At 39.5% G+C, this 24,783-nt stretch overlaps 1 protein-coding gene across 1 annotated transcript in view; it reads right to left on the reverse strand.

Moving 5' to 3' along the window:
• The window catches only part of LOC131195711 (fer-1-like protein 4), an 81,790-nt gene that overhangs the window by 36,997 nt on the left and 20,010 nt on the right, over window positions 1-24,783 (reverse strand). The window contains exons 13-23 of the mRNA XM_058177846.1: window positions 18,520-18,703; window positions 15,434-15,620; window positions 11,600-11,970; window positions 10,135-10,243; window positions 9,713-9,911; window positions 8,286-8,406; window positions 7,368-7,468; window positions 5,872-5,959; window positions 4,519-4,635; window positions 3,248-3,400; window positions 1,721-1,904 (exon numbers count right to left, since the gene is read on the reverse strand). Coding sequence (XP_058033829.1) covers window positions 1,721-1,904; window positions 3,248-3,400; window positions 4,519-4,635; window positions 5,872-5,959; window positions 7,368-7,468; window positions 8,286-8,406; window positions 9,713-9,911; window positions 10,135-10,243; window positions 11,600-11,970; window positions 15,434-15,620; window positions 18,520-18,703 — 1,814 coding nt within the window. The remainder of the gene's footprint in view (window positions 1-1,720; window positions 1,905-3,247; window positions 3,401-4,518; window positions 4,636-5,871; window positions 5,960-7,367; window positions 7,469-8,285; window positions 8,407-9,712; window positions 9,912-10,134; window positions 10,244-11,599; window positions 11,971-15,433; window positions 15,621-18,519; window positions 18,704-24,783) is intronic.

Here is a 24,783-nt window from a genome sequence, read left to right on the forward strand (position 1 = left end):
CCAGTTTGCCAAACTGCTCAGAAAGTTAACAACCGGTTCTCCCGAAGTGGTGCGAACCGGCTGAATCCCACCACTGAAACTGCCCCATTTGATTCTGTGCTTGCTTTCAGTGCAGTAAAGCATGTAATCGTACTTTGCAACATAACAGATATTTTATGGCATATATTCAGTGCAACATAAATTAGCTACTCACATCTTTCATATGAGGGGAAAATATCTCTACCTTATTTTTTAAATGTTTTCATTTCTTTTGTTTACATTCTCTTCTTTCATATTTTATAGCTGCAAGTGAAATACTAACTTCATATTATGCATTAGTCATGCCAGTACACTGAAGAGGAAGTACTGAACTGCATTGTTAAATAAGTAAGTTAAAAAAATGAAATCTCATAGTATCCATTGAGTATCTATAGAGAAATCCCAGCCATATATCTGCATGATATACTGCTCTTTTTTTAACTTCTTCACTTCTGTTTCAAACTTGTCTTTGAGCAGAATTTAAGTAGGACAATCTCTACCAATCCCAGTACTAGTCCTCAATTAGTGACTGCCTCATTTAGTGACTGTTTGCAGTTATGATGATGATGAAAAAGTAACTTTATGACTTTACTTAAGCCTCACATTTAGGACTTTTGCAGATCTGTAGAGCAAACAAAAGCTTAAGTAAAATAATACACGGAACTGTTGTTTACTTAGCAACTGCTTTGTTTTACAACTCAGTTGCTGGTCCCAATTGTGAACACTAAACCAGGATTATATCTATATATAATCGGACCTGTCAGCTTCAGAGGATATCTCTAAATGGCCCTTTCCAACCAGTTATTTGCTTAAATTTCTTTCAAGTTGGGCTTGACTTCTGATGATCTCATAGACATGTCCATATAATTGGGAACTAAACAGGTAGTCACTGCCTTGTTTGGTGAATGCTTGCAGTTACAACATTGATGAAAAAATAATTTTATGGCCAATCCTCATTTATGACCTTTGCAAATCTGTACAGCAAAGGAAAGCTGAAAAAAGATAAGTTTTGGTTTCACTTAGCAACCACTTCACTTAGTGACCAAGTCACCTGTCTCAATTATGGTCACTAAATGAAAATTACCTGTATGTACTTATTCACTATATAGAAATAATTTGTGTATTGTCACAGAATGTATTTTAGATTTTCTATTCTAGTTTACAGCTATTCCTTGGTATTCTTCTATCCAAATACTAACCACATAGAATCTTGCTTAGCTTTTTTAGACTAACCCAGGTCAACTAGGCAGTGCCACCTGATAATTGGGATATGATTCTATATTGGGTGTAACTGAACCATTCAACAGCTTCCATTGCAATAGAATGAACTTCCTGTTGAGAAAGTTTTCAGAAAAATAATTCTTACAAAAGTGACTATGCAGAAACACAGCAGAGAGCACATTTGGGGAATACTGCTCTAAGAATCAAAATTATACATTTAGTGAAGGCATCCACAAGCAGCTGTAAAACTTAATATTAACCCTGGATTCCTTAGACCGTGTTTTGTTGAGCAGGTTATAATAGCCTAATTCACCTAATTCACATGATACTAGCACACAATAGACCAAGCCAAAACCAAATATTTCCATTATGGCTAAAATGATGAATAAATCAATAATGTTTCTGATTATTTGTACTAGAAAAAAGTCATCTGAATTCTATTTCTATTCTACTTCCAGGGTTCCCCAAGCAATAAACTCACCATCTCTGTTGAGTTGGATGGGTGGGAAATATTTTGGAATGCTTGCAAGTTTCTGTGTCTTGTCATAGATGGGTTTGAATTCTTCTGGAAGTTCTGCAGTACTGTTCTTTACGTACTTTGTTATCCCAAGCCACATATAGATTTCCAGTTTTGCAAAGATCTCTTCAGCGCGTGATCCTGGAACCTTTAACCCAAACAATATCTAAGACTCTTGCTCGATTAAGATTAACTATTTATCCTGCTCTTTCTTTACTTACATTCACTACCCTAAAATTTACTTACTCATGTTTTTATAAGGTGCCCTTTTTATGATGGGCTAAGCTGTGTTCTGATCTCCCCAATTATCTCTAACTTTGAAAGTTATAATGATAAATGTTACATTTATTACTTTTTAATAAAGTAAAATAATAATAATAAATGTTGTCCTTTGAAGACCATTTGGCGACCGTCTCCAGGAGAGCATTTTATCAGGTTCGCCTGATCCGCCAGTTGCGGCCCTTCCTGGACCGGGATGCCTTATGCACAGTCACTCATGCCCTTGTTACCTCTCGCCTGGACTACTGCAATGCTCTCTACATGGGGCTCCCCTTGAAGAGCACCCGGAGACTTCAGCTAGTTCAGAATGCGGCTGCGCGGGTTATTGAGGGAGCGTCTCGGAGCTCCCACATAACACCTATCCTGCGCAGACTGCACTGGCTACCTGTGGTTTTCGGGTGCGCTTCAAGGTATTGGTTACCACCTTTAAAGCGCCCATGGCTTAGGACCGGCTATCTACGGGACCGCCTACTGCCGGCTTCTATCTCCCATCGTCCGCACGCCCCACAGAGAGGGACTCTCAGGGTGCCGCCAGCCAAACAGTGTCAACTGGCGGCCCCAGGGGAGGGCCTTCTGTGGGAGCTCGACCCTGTGGAACGAACTTCCCTCGGACTCGACAATTACCTGACCTTAGGACCTTTCGCGAACTTAATACTTATTTATTTCATATGGCTGGACTAGCCTGATTTTTATTTTTATTAGATGGGTTTTAAAATTGTGTTATTTTACAGGGAGTATGTTTTAACGTTTTGGGCATTTAAATCAGTTTTTAAGGGTTGTTTAAATTATTGTGTGTATTTATATTTTATCTGCCTGTTCACCGCCCTGAGTCCTTCGGGAGAAGGGCGGTATACAAATTAAAATATTATTATTATTATTATTATTATTATTATTATTATTATTATTATTATTATTATTATTATTAAGGGATGCTAACCCTACACTAACAAATCAGCTGGTCAAATACCTCCATCAAGTCATACAATTATACAAAGGTAGTTGAGAAGTTACTTTATTGTCTGCTCGTCATCCCTCCCCCCGATAATGAATTCTTGAATTAAACTATTTCTACTGGAAAGGCTGCTTAAAGACCATAATAAAAATATTTGATTTGCTTTGCCTTGATTATTAATTCCTCTCTTTTTAACTATCTAGCTTTAATGTTGAATAACGATTAGTTCATCAGCTAATGATGAAATGAATAATGTCTACCTTTAGAAAGACAGTTTGGATCTTTGCACAGTTCTTGCCTTTTTCTTCTTCTACCACTGCATATAGGATATTGTGTGCAGGGATCCTTGAATAGGCAACACGCTTGTTGTTGCTAAACATCCAGATCAGGACATCAGGTATAGTACACTGAGGCTGAAGAAGATGACAAAATACAGTACAAAACAAAAGTTTTTCATTTGTTGAAATTAGCAAGAAAGTTTATTGCAAGCTATTCTTTGTATATTCATAGAAACAGTAAAGACTTCTAAACACTTTAAATATGTTTTTCTAGAAAAAGTGATAATGGAAAGGAAACGTTGTAGGATTCATTGAATTGTAGTAGGTGCCGGGGTGAAATGTAAAATTTGTTACTACCGGTTCTGTGAGCGTGGCTTGGTAGTGGGGGGTAATGTGACTAGGTGGGTGTGGCTTTTTTTTTACTTTTAAAAGCATTTTTTCTACAACCTCTTCAGCCGAAGAGCAACTCAGCTGGGATCGCCAGAGGAAAAAATGCTTTTAAAGGGTTCTGACGATCCCAGCCGAAGAGGTTGTTTAAAAAATGCCTTTAAAAGGTTCTGGCGATCAGGCAACTCAGCTGGCATCACCAGAGGAGCCTTTTAAAAGCTTTTATTTTTACAACCTCTTCGGCCGAAGAGATTGTAGAAAAAATGCTTTAAAGGCTTCTGACGATCCCAGCTGAGCCGCACGATCATCAGAGGCTTTTTTTAACTTTTAAAACAAAAGTTAAAAAAGTTAAAAGTTAAAAGTTCGGCCAAAGGAAAAATGCTTTTAAAAGCAAAAAAAAACAACTTCTGATGATCGCGCAGTTCAACTGGGGCGGGGTGAGGGCAGGCATTTTTGCTACCAGTTCTCCGAACCACCCGCCGCCATCACTGCTGGATCGGGAGATCCGGTCTGAACCAGGAGCATTTCACCCCTGGTAGGTACTAATGTGAGAATAAAAGATTTCTAGAAAGTACTGGGAGCTACGCTTGCAGTAATTTCAAACCCTGATCAGACCACCCAAATGCCTAGTGATGTGTAAAACTGTACCAAGATTCTTCAGAATGTTTTCAGGACTCCCATAAGGAGGATTTGAATTCCTGCTTTCTAAATATAAATGTGAAAGTTCTAGTACATTCTAGGAAATTACCCCTCTCCTTTATAGCAACAGAACTTCATCTCTATTTCCTGTTTCTTGAATGCTAAAGGTATAAATACAAAACTGACTGCTCAGCTGTGTTTATACCTTTCATTCTGTAATTATATACCTCTTTAGCCAGGAAGCGCAACTTTGACAGGATTATCTTAGTCTCATTTACTTTTTCCTTGATGTTGAGCCTAGTCAGTCGTTTCCTTATGCGGAGTCCTTGTTTTGCATAGAGTATCTGAATGCAACACAAAGATGTTTTTTAAAAAATTAATCCACAAAGAAAAGTCTAAAAATATGCAACAGCATTAAAGAATCAGGATAACTTCAACAATGAAAAGCATAGGAGTACAACATTTTAAAAAGACTTGGAAATTATTTTATTAACAGAACCTCAAAACATTTTGAACATATTGCTCAAAGATTTTCTTTGCCCCTTTGTTGAAAAAAGACTACAATTCCAATATTAACCCACAAAACAAGCAATCAAGCAATCCCTGACTGCAAATCGGGTATAGATTTTTTTCTTCCACAGATGTAGCATATTTTTAAGGCAGCCCCCATGCCAGAAAAACAACATAATTCTCCTTAACTGGATAGGTTTCAACATGGGATATTGCCAAGAAAAATATTTTTTCACATATAGAAACTGATCCAGAGCCAAATTAGTAATTGAGGCAATAAATTATTTGTTTTATGCATACCGACTGCTCAGTGAGAGTTCAGGAAAAGTTCATTGTAATCACATGTGATGATAAAATAAGTCAGGAATTAGAATATAAACTCTTAACTAAACTATTTTGTTAACATCAGGAAAGTAATATCTTCAGCTAATCAGATATTTATCAACATAAGGAGTCAGACTGAGTTCTCATCCTCTTTTTGAAATAAATATCAGGCATGTAAAAATGGGTAGGGCTTCAAATAGCATAGTTGTGGCCACCATTTTGCCTCTCTGACTCCCTTTCCAGATACCTCAGATAAAGATAATTCTCTTTTCCCATTCTCCTTCCATGCCAGGCTTTATTACAGAGGAGTTCCAGTTCCTGGTAGAGTTCATTAATATAAATTCTGATTGATGCTGGAGAAGTTATGTGTATGACTGACAACTACTTGGATCTCCTTTGTCAATGCAGTTTTTCTCCCTTGCAATAAATTTTTCAATCAAAAAATAAGATATTTTCACACGGAAAGCCTAAATGAACTGGATTTAATTGATCTAGAAAGTTCATCTTGTAGGCCTTTGTATTGTCTTTGAGAAATTCTGAAAAGCAATATTCTAACAGACCCCTGGAGTTTTATGTTTAATGTCACACTCAGTATTCAAAGTTGGTTCCTGAAATGTAGAGCCAAGCATTCCATCTCTTTAGAGCAGTCATTCTTAACCTGGTACCATCCAAATACCACCTTACAACTGCAGGGGACTAAATCAGGCTGATCTACAACACTAACTTGGTCTGGGTACCTAACTTACAATGTTTTGTGGAAGAGATTTCATCCGGCATCGATCAAGGTTATTTGGACGAGTCATTGGTTTTTTATCCACATTAAGAGAATACTGTCTGAAATTAGAGATACTGTTAAGTTTTAATTTATGAAACATACTTTGCATAAATTTAAAAATAATTAGAAATCACCATAACTTATGACCCTCTACACAGTTAGAAGAAATCAGTATACATTGCAATTACATTTTAATGAATGGGTTGAGATCAGCAGATTTTCATTATATCTCAAAGTATATTAAATGAAATACAAACAGAAATGACATTTTTATGCAAATGAGAAATTAAAAGTCACTTTGGTCTAATGGTTAAGGTCCTTGACTAGAAATCAGGAGATAATGAGTTCTACTTCTCTCTTGGATATGGGAATTATTTGGGTTACTTTAGGCTAGTCACTCTCTCTTAGTCCAAATTATCTTCTAGAGCAGTGGTAAAATGAGAGGAAAGAGAAAATTAAACAAGTCCAGGAAGATGAATCAAATTAGTTTAAACAAAATAAAGGCAGTAAATCTATTATAAATCTGCTAGGTTTTGTGTAACAGGTAATGTGTAATAAGCCAATGTGGTGCACATTACATAATTTGTCACTTGCAAATTGGCATTATTATGTAAATGATATAAATTGCAGTAGAATTAGAGCTCATATGTATGAAGTCACTGTAGTTCCACTGTGCATTCAATATTATAAAATTGTACCCAGAATAGAGATGGGTTCAGCAGGTTCTGACCAGTTCTGGAAAACCAGTAGCAGAAATTTTGAGTAGTTTGGAGAAACGGTAGTAAAAATTCTGACTGCCCCCGCCCCCATTTATTTTCTTCCTTCCAAGTTCCAGCTGATAGGGAAGAAATGGGGATTTTGCAGTAACCTTCCCCTGGAGTGGGGTGGGAATGGAGATTTTACAGTATCTTTCCCCCGCCATGCCCACCAAGCCATGCCCACTAAGCTATGCCATGCCCACCAAGCCACACCCACAGAATCGGTAGTAAAAAAATTTGAAACCTACCACTGACCCAGAACTACCCACAAGCTTTTATAAATGCATGTTAATGTCTTGTAAACCCAAAATCTAGCTCTGAACAATTTTAACTAGAAAGATCCAATGAAAGTTCTGAAACAATATCATTTTTTTCTCCCTTCTGAATTAATATGTAGACTTTAAAAAGTATCAGGACCCTATAAAGTCCCTCTCCATTCTGTTTAGCTTTAGTTTTATTTTAATTGATTTTTTAAATTTAAAATCTTTATTTATTGTTGTATTGTTGCATACTGCATTTTACTCGATGTCTATTAACCTTCTAGAATTATCTTTGGTGAGATGGGAGGCATACAAGTTTGATATATAAAATGTGTCAGAGGTGCCATTTTTACAATAAAGTGTTTTGTAGCAAACTTGTATTTCTAGAGTGGATCTAGATAAAACATATAAACCTGCATCCAGTAAAAAGATGATAGAAGTTTACTGACCTACATCCAGCAACAAATTCCTCCAAAACCTGACGAAGCCTCTCATCTGCTTTTGATCTTGGTCTCCTCAAGAGTTTCTCTACATCTTCTAGTCCATGTTCCTATGGCAGCAGAGAAACTAGACTCACCTAACATTCTTAATCATAAACCCAAGTTAACAAAACTCAACAGATATTTTGAATAAAAAGACAGCCAAATTATATCTCAATTTAATATGATGGGTCTTTTAAGCAGATCACATTAACATAATGATTGGATTCCTACAATGTACTGAAGAATGAACTTTATTCATAAGCTGTATAGTCTATTTCTCTGGATATGAGGATTGAAAAAAACTATGAAATTGATCAATAAAATTATTTCAAATAATCATTACTAACAAGTTTTAATGCAATGTACAGTTATAAACATCTATTTTACTAAACCACTTATTTCAATATGTAAAACCAGGACAATAATTATGTTACACTCTACATATTCTATATGGTTAAATCAGTTCATATAGAATTTTCAAAAATCACATTTCTAAAATATAATTAAAGTATTGCTAGACTAACTAATCCAGAACTAAATAATTTACAACAGCAGTTAATATACTGAAACAGCATAAATCAATGCATTCAATAAAACAGCGAATGACCATATCAATTCAATACATAAATGCAAAATAAGGTAGACATGGAAAGGGTTATATGTAATTTTTGCAGGAGGGAGCTGCAAGAATGAAGGCATAATATATACCCTGCACCAAAAGTATTATGTCACACAGAAGCAACAGGAATTATCATTCTGCAAAGAAATCAAGAAGATTTTCTTAATATGATTCATGATTTAGCTCTACCAAACAATTACGTATGCAATTATGTGAGGGGAAAGCATCAGACTTAGACAGAGATTCCAGGCAAAGTGATACTTTACCAAACGCTCTGCTATTTTGACAATCCAGTTGGAATTATAGAGTCTCCAGGTGTAGTCTTCCCAGTAGCTCCATACATAAACACAGGGCTTCTCATGCAGCATTGGGAGGCAGCTGTAAGAGCTAACAGCGGTATGCAGAAAATGCTTAAGCTTGTACAAACAATTAATATTTGTCTGCCTGCTAGAGTTCTCTTGATTACAGTTACCAGATCTGAACTGCCAAAGCTGCTGCTCAGACCTGGTAACCCTAATCAATTATTGGTAAGAAGCCCAGTAGGGAAACTACATAGAACAAAGAACTGCTATTTCTTTGGGGAAAGGAACATAAACATAAAACTTGAAGGACAGAGGAACAGTTGTTTCCGCTACATGAACCTGACACAGGTTCATAGGTTGACAATCTTTTCAGCCCTAAGAGCTACACAGAATGCTGCATTGATTCACCTTATTCACATACATGTAACATTTGTTGTTGTTGTTAGTTGCAAAATCATGTCCGACCCATCATGACCCCATGGACAACGTTCCTCCAGGCCTTCCTGTCCTCTACCATCCTCTGGAGTCCATTTAAGCTCATGCCTACTGCTTCAGTGACTCCATCCAGCCACCTTATTCTCTGTCGTCCCCTTCTTCTTTTGCCCTCTTTTGCCTTAGGCTCTTCTCCAGTGAGTCCTTCCTTCTCATTAGGTGGGCAAAGTATTTCAGTTTCATCTTCTGGATATGGCCTTCTAAAGAGCAGTCAGGGTTGATCTCCTCTAGGACTGACTGGTTTGATCGCCGTGCAGTCCAAGGGACTTGCAGGAGTCTATACACATTTACATACATGTATCTTTCTCAATCCATAGTCCTCTTTCTCCCAGTGATCCACTACAGATAGTTTATTTCCTGCTGCGAACAGCTGTAAGAAATGAACAACTTGATTCCTCCATTTAATTTCAGGTGGGAACCTGGTTGCTTAATTTTTCCACAATTTATGGCAAATAGGAAAATAGTGTCAATTTCTTGTGTGCCTGATGATCATTGCTAAGACTGTGGCTTTTGTTGCTGAAGGTCTTGTACAGCTTCTGACTGCTCGCTCATGATAAATGAAATGACAAATGGAAATGAATTTCACTATCATGAACTAAAATTAGAGGATGGTCCTAAAATACCAAACATTAACTTACTGCTGAATGATTCCTGGTGGAATAGGAGTATAAGTACAATGAGCTTTCTATAAACATTATTGTTTTCAAGAATTGAGATTCAGACTGGCTCCTATAAAGGTAAATGTTGTGACTCAATAAAGTTACTCAATAAAGAGAGAGCAAATTTCAATTTTGAAAATGAGCACTTAGGTTGATACTTTGGTTTCTTTGCAAATGGAATTAATAGTATGTTAACTAAAATATGGAAATTCAAATGAGATAAAACTATTGAGAAATTACCTGTCATATTCAGTGGGTTCTGGTCTTTGGTTCACAGTCATAGACTTATCAAGCAAAGTTGTTGTTGGAGGCATGACTTCAAAATCCAGCTCTTCCTCTGAAAGAGGATCTAGCAAAGGCTGTTTTTCTTCACTCTTTTCTCCCTTCTCACCTTTCACAGACATCTTGGTAGTAACTTCTTCAGTTTTCCCATAGTTCCCTTGAAGTTAAACATGTTTATTCTTTGTTATTGCAACACATTTAATATGCTTAGTCATATCAGAATTTTTATTTGATTTGAACATAAAGACAACAAGAGCATCAGTTTAGAGATGACTGTAACAAAATTATAGAATTGTAGATGGAAGAAAAAAATGCATGGCAGAGGGATGAAAAAGAGAACCTGTTTTAAATTAAAAAGAACTGAAGCTTCTGTCACTTACCTATAGAGATTTCAAACTTCATAGGTTTAGTACCTACTGAGGGATCCATCATAGTCACTTCAAAAAATGATGCAAAGAGAAGGAATTCTTCTTTCACTCCTAGGGCATTCTGAAGAAAAAGTTTTCAGTTTCCTTCTTTATGATAATATAAAATACTGATTCACAGATTAATCCAAACTGTATTTTAACTTAATGTGTCGTCCCCCCTCCCCACATACATAATGGTATTTAAACTTGGCAGCATAACACAACATCAATATTTGTCTAAAGGGTGCGAGGCTGAAAGTTGAATTCTGCTTAAATGAGTAAATACACAATGTGTTGCATCTAAATATATTGGGATTGGTAGAGCACAGATAATAATCTAATAATAATAATTTATTTAATAAAATAATTTAATAATCCAGATTTTAAAATAAAATAACTTTGAGAATGTTTAAAAGGTAAAAGGTGTTTTCTTCCCGTTTCATTTTTTTCATTCATACTGTGCCTTCCTTTGTATGAGGTGGATGCTTTGATCAGGAAAAGCATTGATAATTATTTTAATCCCCTTCATCCCAAAGTTTCTTTATGCTGAAGTTCAGCTACCTAAAATCACTTTTAATTTCTTCCTTTTATTAAAAAAAAATCAGATTGATCTTAGTAACGTATAGAGACCTTAGCGGAAGGTAGAAATATTCCATCCTCAGAAAAAGATCACCTCTATACATTGAAAGGAAATAACAGTAGATAGACACGAGTTTCTTTATGGGTGATAGTTGTGCAAACTAAGTTTCAGATATGCATAACTTTTATTTTTAAAAGGCTTTACTGGACCTTTAAACAGAGATTTACAACCAGTAAACTTTTGACCTATTTTATAAACCCTTGCTGGAGTTTTACAATTTTTTTTTGCAACAACCTCTTATTGTTGTAATAGATTTGATATTCAAGTAGTAGGGGATAAAAAGGGGGTGTCAGTTTTTGGTGGTTGTTGTTTTCTGTCGTTTTTAATTCATATTTTTTTTACTATCCTTGTCTAGTTTTGTCTAATGTTAACTTTTTTTCTTTTTGATTTTGTACTTTAATCTTTTGAGTAACATAAAAAATTGAAGAAAAAAAATCAATGGCACAAGTCATTGAAGAATTACTCTATCTTCTTTAAAAATATGCATAAGTCTTATGAGGACGGGAGAATAAGAAATAGAAAAAAACTCTGTAAAGATTCAATGACAGATTGCAAATTGTCTAAGGTTTTACTCAAAAGAAGGATTTTATCTTGTTAATTTAGATCACATTGTTTTATAATATTTAAAATGTATTACAGTTATTTGTATTCACTTCTTAACTGTTTAAAGTTTAATATTGAAAATGTTAAATGGGGGAAATAATGTTTTAGACCTCATTTATTAAGCATAAAATATATAGAAGGCATTATATAAAATAATTTCACTTTCCTATGATTTCTGTGATCACCGAGACTCACCTCTGGGAGAGGATGGAGGTCTTCTACCTCAACAATCACTTCACTTGGTTGTTCTGCCTCCTCAGTGGTACTAATATCAGGTTGGCTTTGATGCTGCTCCTTGACAGAAGTTCTGGATTTCTCTTTGGCCTTTTTACTCTTTTTCTTCAACTTGAGTTTGCTTAAGGCCCCCTTAAGAACTTCTGCTGGCTTCTTTTCCGCTGCCTGGATAGTACTGAAAATCTCTACTGTAATGGCCATAAGAAGGCGTCCACGATAGAAGATGCCTTCACCCAGACCTTCATTGAGATCTTTGTGTATATCTCGCAAGGTTGAATTCTGGGATGAGCCATATAAATTTACCCAAGTTGGTCCAAAAGTGGGATTAAATCCTAGTGGGAAGAAAATACGGTTTTGAATATACCAGCATTTGGTTCAGATTTGCACTTTTACAAGACCATTTTAACAATGAAGTAGGTCACGCCTCCTTGGTGATCTATCTTAAACAGGTAGTCCTTGACTCATAGCCATTTATTTAATGCTGTTTCAACATTATGGCTGAAATGAAAAAAGTTATTTATAACCAGTCTGTGCACTTACGACCATCACAACATTCCTACACTCAAATAAACAAAATCCAGGTGCTTGACAATTGACATGTATTTGCAATGATTGCAGAGTGCTGGAGTCAAGTGATTGTCATTTCCAACCTTCCCATGGAATTTCTGATAAGCAAAGTCAATGGAGGAAGTCAGATTTACTCAACAACCATGTGATTCATTTAATGACCATAGCAATTCACTTAACTGCAGCTAAAAAGGTCATAAAATTGAGCACTACACATTTAACTACCACGGCACTTAGCAATAGAAATTCTGTTTCCAATTATGGTCATAAAATGAGGACTATCTGTAAATAGATATTTGGCATGTAATTGCCACACAGAAATTCAGAGGACTAGTATTGTCTGGAAAAATGAAGATATACCGTGAGATGAAGAGATAGTCGGGAAGATATTAGATTGTGCAGAAATGGATAGATTGAGATTGAAAATAAAACAGAAAGAAGATGTAGGATACTATCAAACATGGACTCTATTTTACCAATGGTTGGAAAAAGGGGTGGAGATTAAGCAAATTAAATACCCACAAAGCCAATGTTCAATAAGCACTAAGAAATGTATTTAATAAAAAATCATTTTTTTTTTAAAAAAGAAAAAAATTCCGAGGACTAATTGAAGCTATTTTCCTCAGCATGGTGTAAATCAGTACAGATATTATCAAGCTATGTCTCACCATACACAGAAATAGCAATAGCAATAGCACTTGGACTTATATACTGCTTCATAGTGCTTTACAGTCCACTCTTAAGCGGTTTACAAAGTCAGCATACTGCCCCCAACAATCTGGCAGTGTGGGGCTGCTACTGGTTCACCCCAGTTCGGGTGAACCGGTAGTAGCGGCGGCGGGAGACTCCGCTCACCCACCCGGATGTCATCAAATACGATCTGCGAATGGGCAGAAGCTTCTGTGGATGTGCAGATGGGGTGAACATGCAAATGAAGTGAGTGTGTACACAAGCAAACAGTAACAAAGGTAAGTGAAACCCACCCCTCCAATTTGGGTCTTCATTTTATCGACCTCAGAAGGATGGAAGGCAGAGTCAAACTTGAGCCAGTCAGGATCGAACTCCTGGAATGAGCAGTGAGTTAGCCCTGCAGTACTGCATTCTAACCACTGCACCACCAGTCGACATAGTCGACATACAGTAGATACTGTATGTAATAATTTCTCAGCTGAATTATAGTTGAGAATAAGATGTCCCATTGTTCCAATGCATTTGCAGTCTGTATTACTATACTTAATTAAAGATACAAAAAGAAAATACAATACAAACCTTTTACAAAACCCCATTGCCCATTTATTGCTATATTAGGCATCTTTCTCAAATGTTCACCAGAAAGCTATGTTAAGCCGATGTGCAAAAGTGATAAAGCTTGCTTGGTAAATGACTCTGTGGAATTCTTATTGACAAACATTGAGTCCCTTTTGTGAACCATTTAAGTAAAACTTTTTGTTTAAAGTTTTCTTCTATTTCATATAAGATTAGCCTATACAATATGGTCAAAACGGTCATACAGAGCATTTTATACATGCTGCTATGGCTATAACACAATTTGATATAATTCATTGTTTTTCTGTAATTGTATAAAGCAGGGGTCCCCAACCTTTCGGACCTCAGGGACCACTACATTCATAATTTAAAATCCCATGGACCACTAATATGTTCTGCTTAATGACCGGCTGCGTGGGTGTGGCTAGGTGGTCATGTGACTGGGTGGGCATGACCAAGTTGATGTCACTCACGTCGAGGGGCACCTTGCTGGCCTCTACTCGCCCCTCCTCTCCTCCCCACTCCTCCCCTGCCTGCCCGGGCTCCTTAGTGCCCCAACAGGAAGCAGTTGTTGGAGCTAAGCAGCCACCATAAGAAAGAGTTGGCAAAACAGCTGGGTCAGTTCAAATTGGATCTGACTGAGAAGGAGGCTCAGCAGAGGACTAGGAGCATAGGTTTTCCAAGCAGAGGGAAGTTCTGCAGAAGTGCAAGGCCAGGTACCGGAACCTGGAGGCTCAGCGGGCTGAGATGGTCAGCCAGTTCCAGGCTATGATGCTGTCCCACTGGAAGAAGGTCCTCCAGCTCTTCGCCACCAGCAGCACTTCCCTCCAGCCTTCGCCCAAAGCCCCACACCAGGAGACTGAAGCAGACCCCAACCCACACAAAAAGACCCTAAAGGGGAGACTCTGCAGCAACACAAGCGTTCATTGCACATATCCAGTCCAGGGGTCATAGTTTGAGGACCCCTGATTTAGTGCAATATAAAAAATGCAAATAATTTTTCTGGGGACCACAAAAATTTTCTCACGGACCACCAGTTGGTGACTGCTGGTATAAAGGATACTATTAATTATTTTTTAATTAAATCAAATAGACAAATAGGTTAATAGACAAAAGGTAAAGACCATTATACAGTATATCAGCTATGATGTTCTAAGGAGCTATAACTCAATAGCAAAATCTCTGCTTTCCAAGCTAATTTTTGCTGCTTCTATCCTTGACTTTTCCTGGGTTAAGGCTGGAAAGATTATTGCCTAATAGCAATAGCAATAGCACTTAGACTTTTATACTGCTTCATAGTGCTTTTACAGCCCTCTCTAAGCAGTTTTACAGAGTCAGCATATTGCCCCCAACAATCTGGGTCCTCATTTTACCCACCTCAGAAGGATGGAAGGCTGAGTCAACCTTGAGCCAGTGAGATTGATTGATTGATTGATTGATTTTGTCACACAGTATATATAAGCATAAGTATGAAATTATTATACAATATATAAGCATATATATATATGAGTATGTAATAGCTATATTAATTGGATATAACGAAAGGAAACAATAGGACAGGAACAGTAGGCACGCTTGTGCTCTTATGTACGCCCCTTACAGACCTCTTAGAAATGGGGTGAGGTCAATAGTAGACAGTTTTTCATTGAAGCTTTGGGGATTTTGAGAAGAGACCACAGAGTCAGGTAGTTTATTCCAAGCATTAACAACTCTGTTACTGAAGTCATATTTTCTGCAATCAAGATTTGAACTGTCGAACTGCAGCTAGCAGTCAGCTGAAGTAGCCTGCAGTACTGCACTCTAACCACTGCGCTACCTCAGCAAAGAACATTGCCTGATACCTTGGAGAGACTTGCAGTCAGCTAAAACAGCAGTTCTGATAACACAGTGCTTAGACAGAACTATGGTCTGATATAAGACTGTATAAGACACTGTATAAGACAATGTCTATGACAAACTCACCATTTCTTCCAGGGTCAGATATTTGTTGCAGATCAATGAAATGTGTAGCAAGGGCAACATCTCCAAAGTTTGCATCATCCAGTAGCTGGACTTTTATTTTTCGAACAAGAGGTGGAAACATCTCAATGAATGTTACTTGTTCATTCCAAACTGGTTCTACAGTGCTGCTTTCAACTGATGTTTCTCCCTAAATAAGAGAATATTATAAGAGGGCTTCTGGGTGGCGCCACCTTTCTCGCTGGGTGCTAATTTATGGCACTCCGCATTGAATATGGTAAAAGCCGGATTTAACAACTGATCCCGGCTTCATTTCTCTCTCTGGTTGAAAGAGAGAGACAGAGCAAGGAGGAGGAATTGGGTAGATTCCCCTAGGGGCTTTGTTTTTGTAATACAAAGTCCTGAACGGTCGAATCCCCTTATTTACCCCTCCCCCACCTCCAGTATTCTCTGCGCTCCTGAAAAAGCAGGAAAAGAGGAAGGTGTCCACTTCTGCTAGCAATTGATACGAAAAGCAGGCGGAACGAGTGTGAGGAACAATTATTGGTTTGCAAGTATTTTTGATTTTCTGACTTCCGCCCCCCCTTCAGTTTCGTTTTAGAGAAACTGAAAGCAGAGCGATACATCAAAGGGAGCTTTGCTGTTGAATCGAAACTGAATGGAGATTTTATCTTATTGTGTTTGACTGTGGACTGTTGGATTATATTACGCTGTTTAAGTACTTTACAAGGGGATTCTCAGCAGGAATTTTGTTATGGAGGTTCTTTCAGAAGAATGGATTCATGACTTTATACAGGACTACACAGAAAGTATGTATTTAATTATTCAAAAATACGAATTGATAAAAAATGGGGACGTTTTGGATGAGAGTTTGGAGCAAATTAACCAGTGCAATTATTCGGAAAACGGAATGGAGGACATACAAATAAAAGTGGATAAATATGAAGATTTGATCGTGAAGAAACAAGGTGATCTAAAGAAGTTTTCTTTAAATAGTTTGGATGAGCTGCCTGAATTTGTGCTACAGGAGATTGTCCTCAAATGGAAAAGACTCACAAGCTTAATGTTTCCCAAGAGTTCTCTTTTGGACTGATGGAATATACGGCAGTAATTTTGGATTTCTGGACATAAGGAATTACTAGGAAATATTGTGATTGACTTTTAAAAGGAGCAACGAAGGAAAGACAGAGATTAATGCACCAAAAAATGGCAAGAGACAAAAGTATTATTTTGAAACAAGGTTTTTAAAATATTAATAGACAAAAATATTAGTGTCCCCGAAAGACAATTTGTGATTATAAGAGACTAGATATTTGGATATACTGGATTTTGATGAGGAAGGACTAAAGTTGAATAGATATTGTAATTAATTAAATAATATTGTAATTTTCTCTATTGAAATTTTATAAATTTTATAATCTGTTGTATTGAATTTTAAATAGAATATTCTTGAAAGATCTTATGTAAGAAAGACTTGGGGAAATTATATGGTTATATGGTTATAGAAGCTATAAGGGAGATATTCTCTGAACTGGATTGGATTTTTATGCTTTAGCTGGTTTTAAATATTTTAGGATTAATTTGTTCTACTGATTTATATATTTTATTACTGTTTATTGTTAATTTTTTGAAGGATTTGGTTATGTAAGGAGGAAGTCAGAGCTAGAGAGGGAGAATTGGTATAATAGTTTTGGGAAAAATTTTTTTTAGCATATGTTTGTTTTATTTTTAACTATACCTTGTGTTTGTTCCGGGAAGCCAGGGGAGGGGAGGGGTTTGTGAAGGGAGAGGGGTTGGGGGGGGGAAAAAATTTTGTAAAACTTTTTGAATAAAAAAAAAAAAAAAAGAGAATATTATAAGAACAGAACCAAAGAACTCAATTGGTGATAAAGCAGTAATAGAAGAGTGAGGGAGCACAGAACTGTTCAGACCAACCTTCCCCTTCCTTGACCTCATTCAGATGTCTTCAGATTGCAACTCTCTGAATTCTCATCTAGGATAAATGTCCCATTTACCCATCTTTTAAACCAACAATTAGCTCCAAACTTTGTCACCTTTCCGTAAAGGGGAATCGTTCTATGGCCATGTCTAGATTCTTATAAAGTTTACTGCTTATGCGTTAAATAAGAACTATATAAACAAAGTAATTAGCATTTGGAAAAAAAAACCTTAAAGAATCTTGCACTGTATTTATGTCCCTGTTTGTATCTAATTACTATACAGCACAATCAACCACAATCACGCTTATTATTCCTCTTGTTCTCATGAAGTTGCCTTGCTTTGTAATCCATTATCAGTCATTGATTGGCACACTGGTTGGAATACAGGCATTAGAGGCAGCATAGGAACTGACAATGGGAACAATATTTTTGCCTAACTCAAATGAGGTAACGTAAAGTAAAGGTAAAGGAGTCCCTGTGGATTTTACCGCCACTTGTTGCCGACTATAGGGGGTGTTGCTCATCTCCCTTTCAAGGCCATTGAGCCAGTGCTGACTGAAGACATTTCTGCAGTCATGTGACCAGCATGACATCACTGGGCATTGTTACCTATCCACCAAAGTGGTACCTATTTATCTATTAGCATTTCCGTGCTTTCAGACTGCTAGGTTGGCAGGAGTTGGGGCAAGGGTGGGAGCTCACCCAGTCATATGACACTCAGGTCTTGAAATTGGGCTGCCAGCTTTCCAGCCGACATCTTAACCACTGAGCCACCGTGCTGCTCTCAGATGAGGACAAATAACATTTTAACTCAGTAGTAGAAAAAGCCTTATGTCACCCGTTATACTGTCAGCAAATCCTACTTTGGGTTTCTATTAATTGCATATTGCAAGACTAAGGGGCTGGAACAAAATGAAGTTGTAGGCGTTAGAGAAAGTTGCCTAAGCATACAGTACATTAGGGAAGCTTTGGAATTTATTCCACAACCAGCAATTAGAGGAATCCTGACTGGGTCATACTGTTTCCTAAGTTCTTAGTGCTTGGTCTTTTTCTACATGACCTATTCAAAAGGTTCAGTACTGAAACTGAATAGATCAGTCTATTTCATGAATCTTTCAAAAAGAAAATATGCAGAAAAAATAGAATTACCTGCTGTCCAGAGAAAGAAATCTGCACGTAAGGATCAATGAAGACTTTCTTCTCACTCACAATTTTTGAAAACCCACCCATGATTCCTGCGCTCATACTGGGCAAACCATCTGCCTTGTATATTTTGATGCAGAATTTGGCCCAAGGTCTCTCAGCTGGAATTTTTTTAGGAAGCAATAAGTTCCTGAAAAGAAGATATTTGATTAGTTAGGAGGGATGATCCTTTGAAGTCCACACTGCAGCCTGACCCAGCTGTCTTTCTTACTGCTTCCAACTATTGCTGAAGCTGAGTTTTAAAATTCAAGTTCAGACTGCAGTGGGTTGGCGCCCAGTCCAGAATATGGCCACTGCAGAACCCGACTGGTTATTTATTTATTTATTTATTTATTAAATTTTTATACCGCCCTTCTCCCGAAGGACTCAGGTGTACACAGAAATGTACAATTAAAACGACAATTTAAAACCGAGCATATTTAGAAAAAATGGCCATATTTAAAAGTTTAAAATTTGAAATTATAAACCATATAATAATAAACCCCAGTTAAAATTTTAAAATATTAGAAATATTAAAAATATTAAAAATATTAATGATATGCCACACCCGCTTGAAGGGATAAATGCGTATTCAGCTCACGGCGAAAGGTCCGAAGATCAGGCACTTGACGAGTCCAGGAGGAAGTTCGTTCCAGGCGTAGGAGCTCCCACAGAAGGCCCTTCCTGGGGGCCGCCAGCCGACATTGTTTGGCGGACGGCACCCTGAGAAGACCCTCTCTGTGAGAGCGTACGGGTCGGTGGGAGGCATGCGGTAACAGCAGGCGGTCTCGTAAGTACCCGGGCCCTAAGCCATGGAGCGCTTTGAAGGTGGTGACCAAAATCTTAAAGCGCACCGAAAGACCACAGGAGCCAGTGCAAGCCGCAGGATTGGTGTTACATGGGAGCAACGAGTTGCTCCACTATTACAACGCAGCTGCATTCTGGACTAGCTGCAGCCTCGGGGTGCACTTTAAGGGCAGCCCCATGTAGAGAGCATTGCAATAATCCAAACGGGAAGTGACAAGAGCGTGAGTGACCGTGCATAAGGCATCCCGGTCAAGGAAGGCGCAACTGGCGGACCAAGCGTGCTGGTAAAAGCCCTCCTGGAGACGGCCGCCAAATGATCATCAAGCGACAGCCGCCCATCCAGGAGGACGCCCAAGTTGCGCACCCTTTCCATTGGGGCCAATAACTGCCCCGACAGCCAGCTGCGGTTGCAGCTGGCTGTACCGGGGTGCCGGCATCCACAGCCACTCCGTCTTGGAGGGATTGAGCTTGAGTCTGTTTCTCCCCATCCAGACCCGTACGGCTTCCAGACACCGGGACAGCACTTCGACAGCTTCATTGGGGTGGTTCGGGGTGGAAAAGTACAGCTGCGTATCATCAGCGTACAGGTGGTAACTCACCCCGAAACCACTGATGACCTCACCCAACGGCTTCATATAGATGTTGAACAGGAGGGGCGAGAGAATCGACCCCTGCGGCACCCCACAAGTGAGGCGCCTCGCGGTCGATCTCTGCCCCCCTGTCAACACCGTCTGCGACCGGTCAGAGAGATAGGAGGAGAACCACCGATAAACGGTGCCTCCCACTCCCAACCCCTCCAACCGGTGCAGCAGGATACCATGGTCGATGGTATCAAAAGCCGCTGAGAGATCTAATAGGACCAGGGCAGAGGAACAACCCCTATCCCTGGCCCTCCAGAGGTCATCCACCAACGCGACCAAAGCTGTCTCTGTACTATGACCGGGCCGGAAACCGGACTGGAACGGGTCTAGATAGACGGCTTCATCCAGGTACTGGGGAAGCTGCCATGCAACCACACTCTCTACAACCTTCGCCACAAAGCGAAGGTTGGAGACTGGACAGTAATTCCCCAAAATAGCTGGATCCAGGGAAGGCTTCTTGAGGGGGGGGCTCACCCCCCCCCCTTTCAAGGCCGCGGGAAAACCCTTCCACCAAAGAAGCATTTATAATTCCTGAGCCAGCCTCGTGTCACCTCCCGAGTAGCCAGTACTAACCAGGAGGGACACGGGTCCAGTAAACATGTGGTCGCATGTAACCGCCCCAGCAACCTGTCCACGTCCTCGAGAGCCACAGAATCAAACTCATCCCAAATAACCTCAACAAGACGAGGCTCCGTCATCCCGCTTGGATCATCGCAATTTCGGTCCAGACCATCCCGGAGCTGAACGATTTTATCGTATAGATAACCGTTAAACTCCTCGGCACGTCCCTGTAAGGGGTCATCCCGTCCCTCCTGATGAAGGAGGGAACGGACCACCCGAAACAGGGCGGCCAGGCGGTTATCTGCCGATGCAATGAGGGTGGAAACGTAAGAACGTTTCGCCTCCCTCATTGCCACTAGATAGGTCCTGGTAAAAGACCTCACTAGTGTCCGATCAGCCTCGGAACGGCTAGACCTCCAGGTGCTCTCCAGGCGTCTTCTCCGGCGTTTCATCTCCCTCAGCTCCTCGGAGAACCAAGGAGCCAATTGAGACCTACGCCGGGTCAGAGGCCGCAAAGGCACGACACGGTCCAAAGCCCCAGCCGCGGCCCGTTCCCAGGCCGCAACCAGTTCTTCAGTCGTGCCGTGGGCAAGATCCTCAGGGAACGGCCCAAGCTCCGTCTGGAACCTCTCAGGGTCCATCAGGCGCCTGGGACGGAACCAACGAATTGGCTCCGTCTCCCTGCGATGGTGAGTGGCGGTCCGAAAGTCTAGGCGAAGGAGAAAATGATCTGACCATGACACCGGTTCCGTCACTAAATCTCCTAATTCCAGATCATTAAGCCACTGTCCAGAGATAAAAATCAAGTCTAGTGTGCCTCCCCCAGTGTGTGTAGGGCCATCATTTACTTGAACCAGGTCCAAGGCCGTCATGGAAGCCTGGAACTCCTGGACCACCGTTGATGACAAGCCGGCCGATGGCAAGTTGAAATCCCCCATGACCAAAAGCCTGGGGATCTCAACCGCCATCCCGGCAAGCACCTCTAGTAGTTCAGGCAGGGCTGTAGTCACGCAGCAAGGAGCCAGGTACGCGATCAACAAACCCATCTGATTCATATGGCCCCACTTCACAAGGAGGGATTCACAACCAGCAATTAGAGGAATCCTGACTGGGTCATACTGTTTCCTAAGTTCTTAGTGCTTGGTCTTTTTCTACATGACCTATTCAAAAGGTTCAGTACTGAAACTGAATAGATCAGTCTATTTCATGAATCTTTCAAAAAGAAAATATGCAGAAAAAATAGAATTACCTGCTGTCCAGAGAAAGAAATCTGCACGTAAGGATCAATGAAGACTTTCTTCTCACTCACAATTTTGAAAACCCACCCATGATTCCTGCGCTCATACTGGGCAAACCATCTGCCTTGTATATTTTGATGCAGAATTTGGCCCAAGGTCTCTCAGCTGGAATTTTTTTAGGAAGCAATAAGTTCCTGAAAAGAAGATATTTGATTAGTTAGGAGGGATGATCCTTTGAAGTCCACACTGCAGCCTGACCCAGCTGTCTTTCTTTCTGCTTCCAACTATTGCTGAAGCTGAGTTTTAAAATTCAAGTTCAGACTGCAGTGGGTTGGCGCCCAGTCCAGAATATGGCCACTGCAGAACCCGACTGGTTATTTATTTATTTATTTATTTATTAAATTTTTATACCGCCCTTCTCCCGAAGGACTCAGGGCGGTGTACAGCCAAAAATAAAAACACAGAAATGTACAATTAAAACGACAATTTAAAACCGAGCATATTTAGAAAAAATGGCCATATTTAAAAGTTTAAAATTTGAAATTATAAACCATATAATAATAAACCCCAGTTAAAATTTTAAAATATTAGAAATATTAAAAATATTAAAAATATTAATATTATGCCAGTCCGCTTGAATGAATAAATGCGTTTTCAGCTCATGGCGAAAGGTCCGAAGATCAGGCACTTGGCGTAGTCAGGAGGAAGTTCGTTCCAGGCGTAGGAGCTCCCACAGAAGGCCCTTCCTGGGGGCCGCCAGCCAACATTGTTTGGCGGACGGCACCTGAGAAGACCCTCTCTGTGAGAGCGTCTGGTCGGTGGGAGGCATGCGGTAACAGCAGGCGGTCTCGTAAGTACCGGGCCCTAAGCCATGGAGTGCTTTGAAGGTGGTGACCAAAATCTTAAAGCGCACCGAAGACCACAGGAGCCAGTGCAAGCCGCAGGATTGGTGTTACATCCCCGAGCCATGACAGAAATGTTGCACTTTACAAAGCCTTTAATTCCTGCTCTGGTGTCCTTTGGGTCATTAATCACAGCCCATTTCTGGTAGAACCTATGGTCTAAATGCATAAAGAGAAAACGATTGAATCTAAAGTCTCTGGATCTAATGTAGATTACTAGGTGTTTGGGTCAGAAGGTTAGATGAATCCTGCTTTTGTTGATGTACTTTTTTGTGAGTGGGGTTATTGTTTCTCCTTGGCTGCCTGATGGGTTGTATGTTGTGAAGCTTCGTGTTTTTAATCCCTATACACCACCCTGAATCAGTAGTGTAGGATGGATGGTCATGTAATTCATATAAACACATAAACAAACAATAATGCCTACAAATTCTAAATCTAGACTACCAGTGTTTTGAACAAAGGACCCAGAAGAAAACTAAAACTGATGATAGATTGACATAATAGATAGCAAGCATAGATCAGTTATTACTTCCCAAAAATTAGCAGAGCTCTTCAGATTGATTATAAAGAAAGCTATAACACAGAGCACATAAAATTTTACTGTAAGATTTCCATGAGCAATCCCAACCTGGCACCAATCTCATGTATTGAGAATCTCTGAAAGTATTAATTCCAAATGACACAAAATTTTAGAAGATAGATAATTAAGCAATGTGAGATACCAAGTGCTCCAGGATATGGGCAGGGTATTGTTGTTGTTAGTTGCGAAGTCGTGTCCAACCCATCGTGACCCCATGGACAATGTTCCTCCAAGTCTTCCTGTCCTCTGGAATCCATTTAAGCTCATACCTACTGCTTCAGTGACTCCATCCAGCCACCTCGTTTTCTGTCGTTCCCTTCTTCTTTTGCCCTCAATCTTTCCCAGCATTAGGCTCTTCTCCAGTGAATCCTTCCTTCTCATTAGGTGGCCAGAGTACTTCAATTTCATTTTCAGGATCTGACCTTCTGAAGAGCAGTCAGGGTTGATCTCCTCTAGGACTGACTGGTTTGATCGCCTTGCAGTCCAAGGGACTCGCAGGAGTCTTCTCCAGCACCATAGTTCAAAGGCCTTAATTCTTTGGCGCTTAGCCTTTCTTATGGTCCAACTTTCACAGCCATACAATGCAACTGGGAAAACCATAGCCTTGACTATACGCACTTTTGTTGGCAGGCTGATGTCTCTGCTTTTTAGTATACTGTCTAGATTTGCTATAGCTTTCGACCCCAGGAGCAAGCGTTTTTTAATTTCTTGGCTGCAGTCCCCATCTGTGGTGATCTTGGAGCCCAGGAAAATAAAATCTGTCACTAGCTCTATTTCTTCCCCATCTATTTGCCAGGAATTGAGAGGGCTGGATGCCATGATCTTAGTTTTCTTAATGTTGAGTTTCAAGCCAACTTTTGCACTCTCCTCCTTCAACCGCATTAAGACACTCTTTAGTTCCTCTTCACTTTCTGCCATTAATGTGGTATCATATGAGGTTGTTGATATTTCTCCCAGCAATCTTAATTCCAACTTTTGATTCATCTAGCCCTGCCATTCTCATGATGTGCTCTGCATATAAGTTAAATAGGCAGTGTGACAGTATACAACCTTGCTGGACTCCTTTCCCAATTTTGAACCAATCAGTGGTTCCATGTCCAATTCTCACTGTTGCTTCTTGTCCATATAGGTTTCTCAAGGGACAAATAAGATGCTCTGATACTCCCATCTCTTTAAGAACTTGCCACAATTTGTTGTGATCCACACAATCAAGGGCTTTAGCATAGTCAGGGTGCAAAATGGAAATAAATTAATTGCTAATAGATTTTAGTGCAGCTGGGTAAATTTCACAAATATGATTTGATCAACCTCATATAGCAAGAAGTCTTCAACCAGCCCTGAAAATATTGGCCAGATTTAATGAACCAACTCAATTTTTCTCAGCTGAGAACCTTGATCATGGACCTTCTTGAAGGGACCCAGTCCTGGGATAGCTCATTTTTAATTCTCATTAGTTGGATGTGAATGATACTTATCACAAACAAATCCATTTCAAACAGATT

Source organism: Ahaetulla prasina, chromosome 3, assembly GCF_028640845.1.
Source record: "Ahaetulla prasina isolate Xishuangbanna chromosome 3, ASM2864084v1, whole genome shotgun sequence".
Taxonomy (NCBI): domain Eukaryota; kingdom Metazoa; phylum Chordata; class Lepidosauria; order Squamata; family Colubridae; genus Ahaetulla; species Ahaetulla prasina.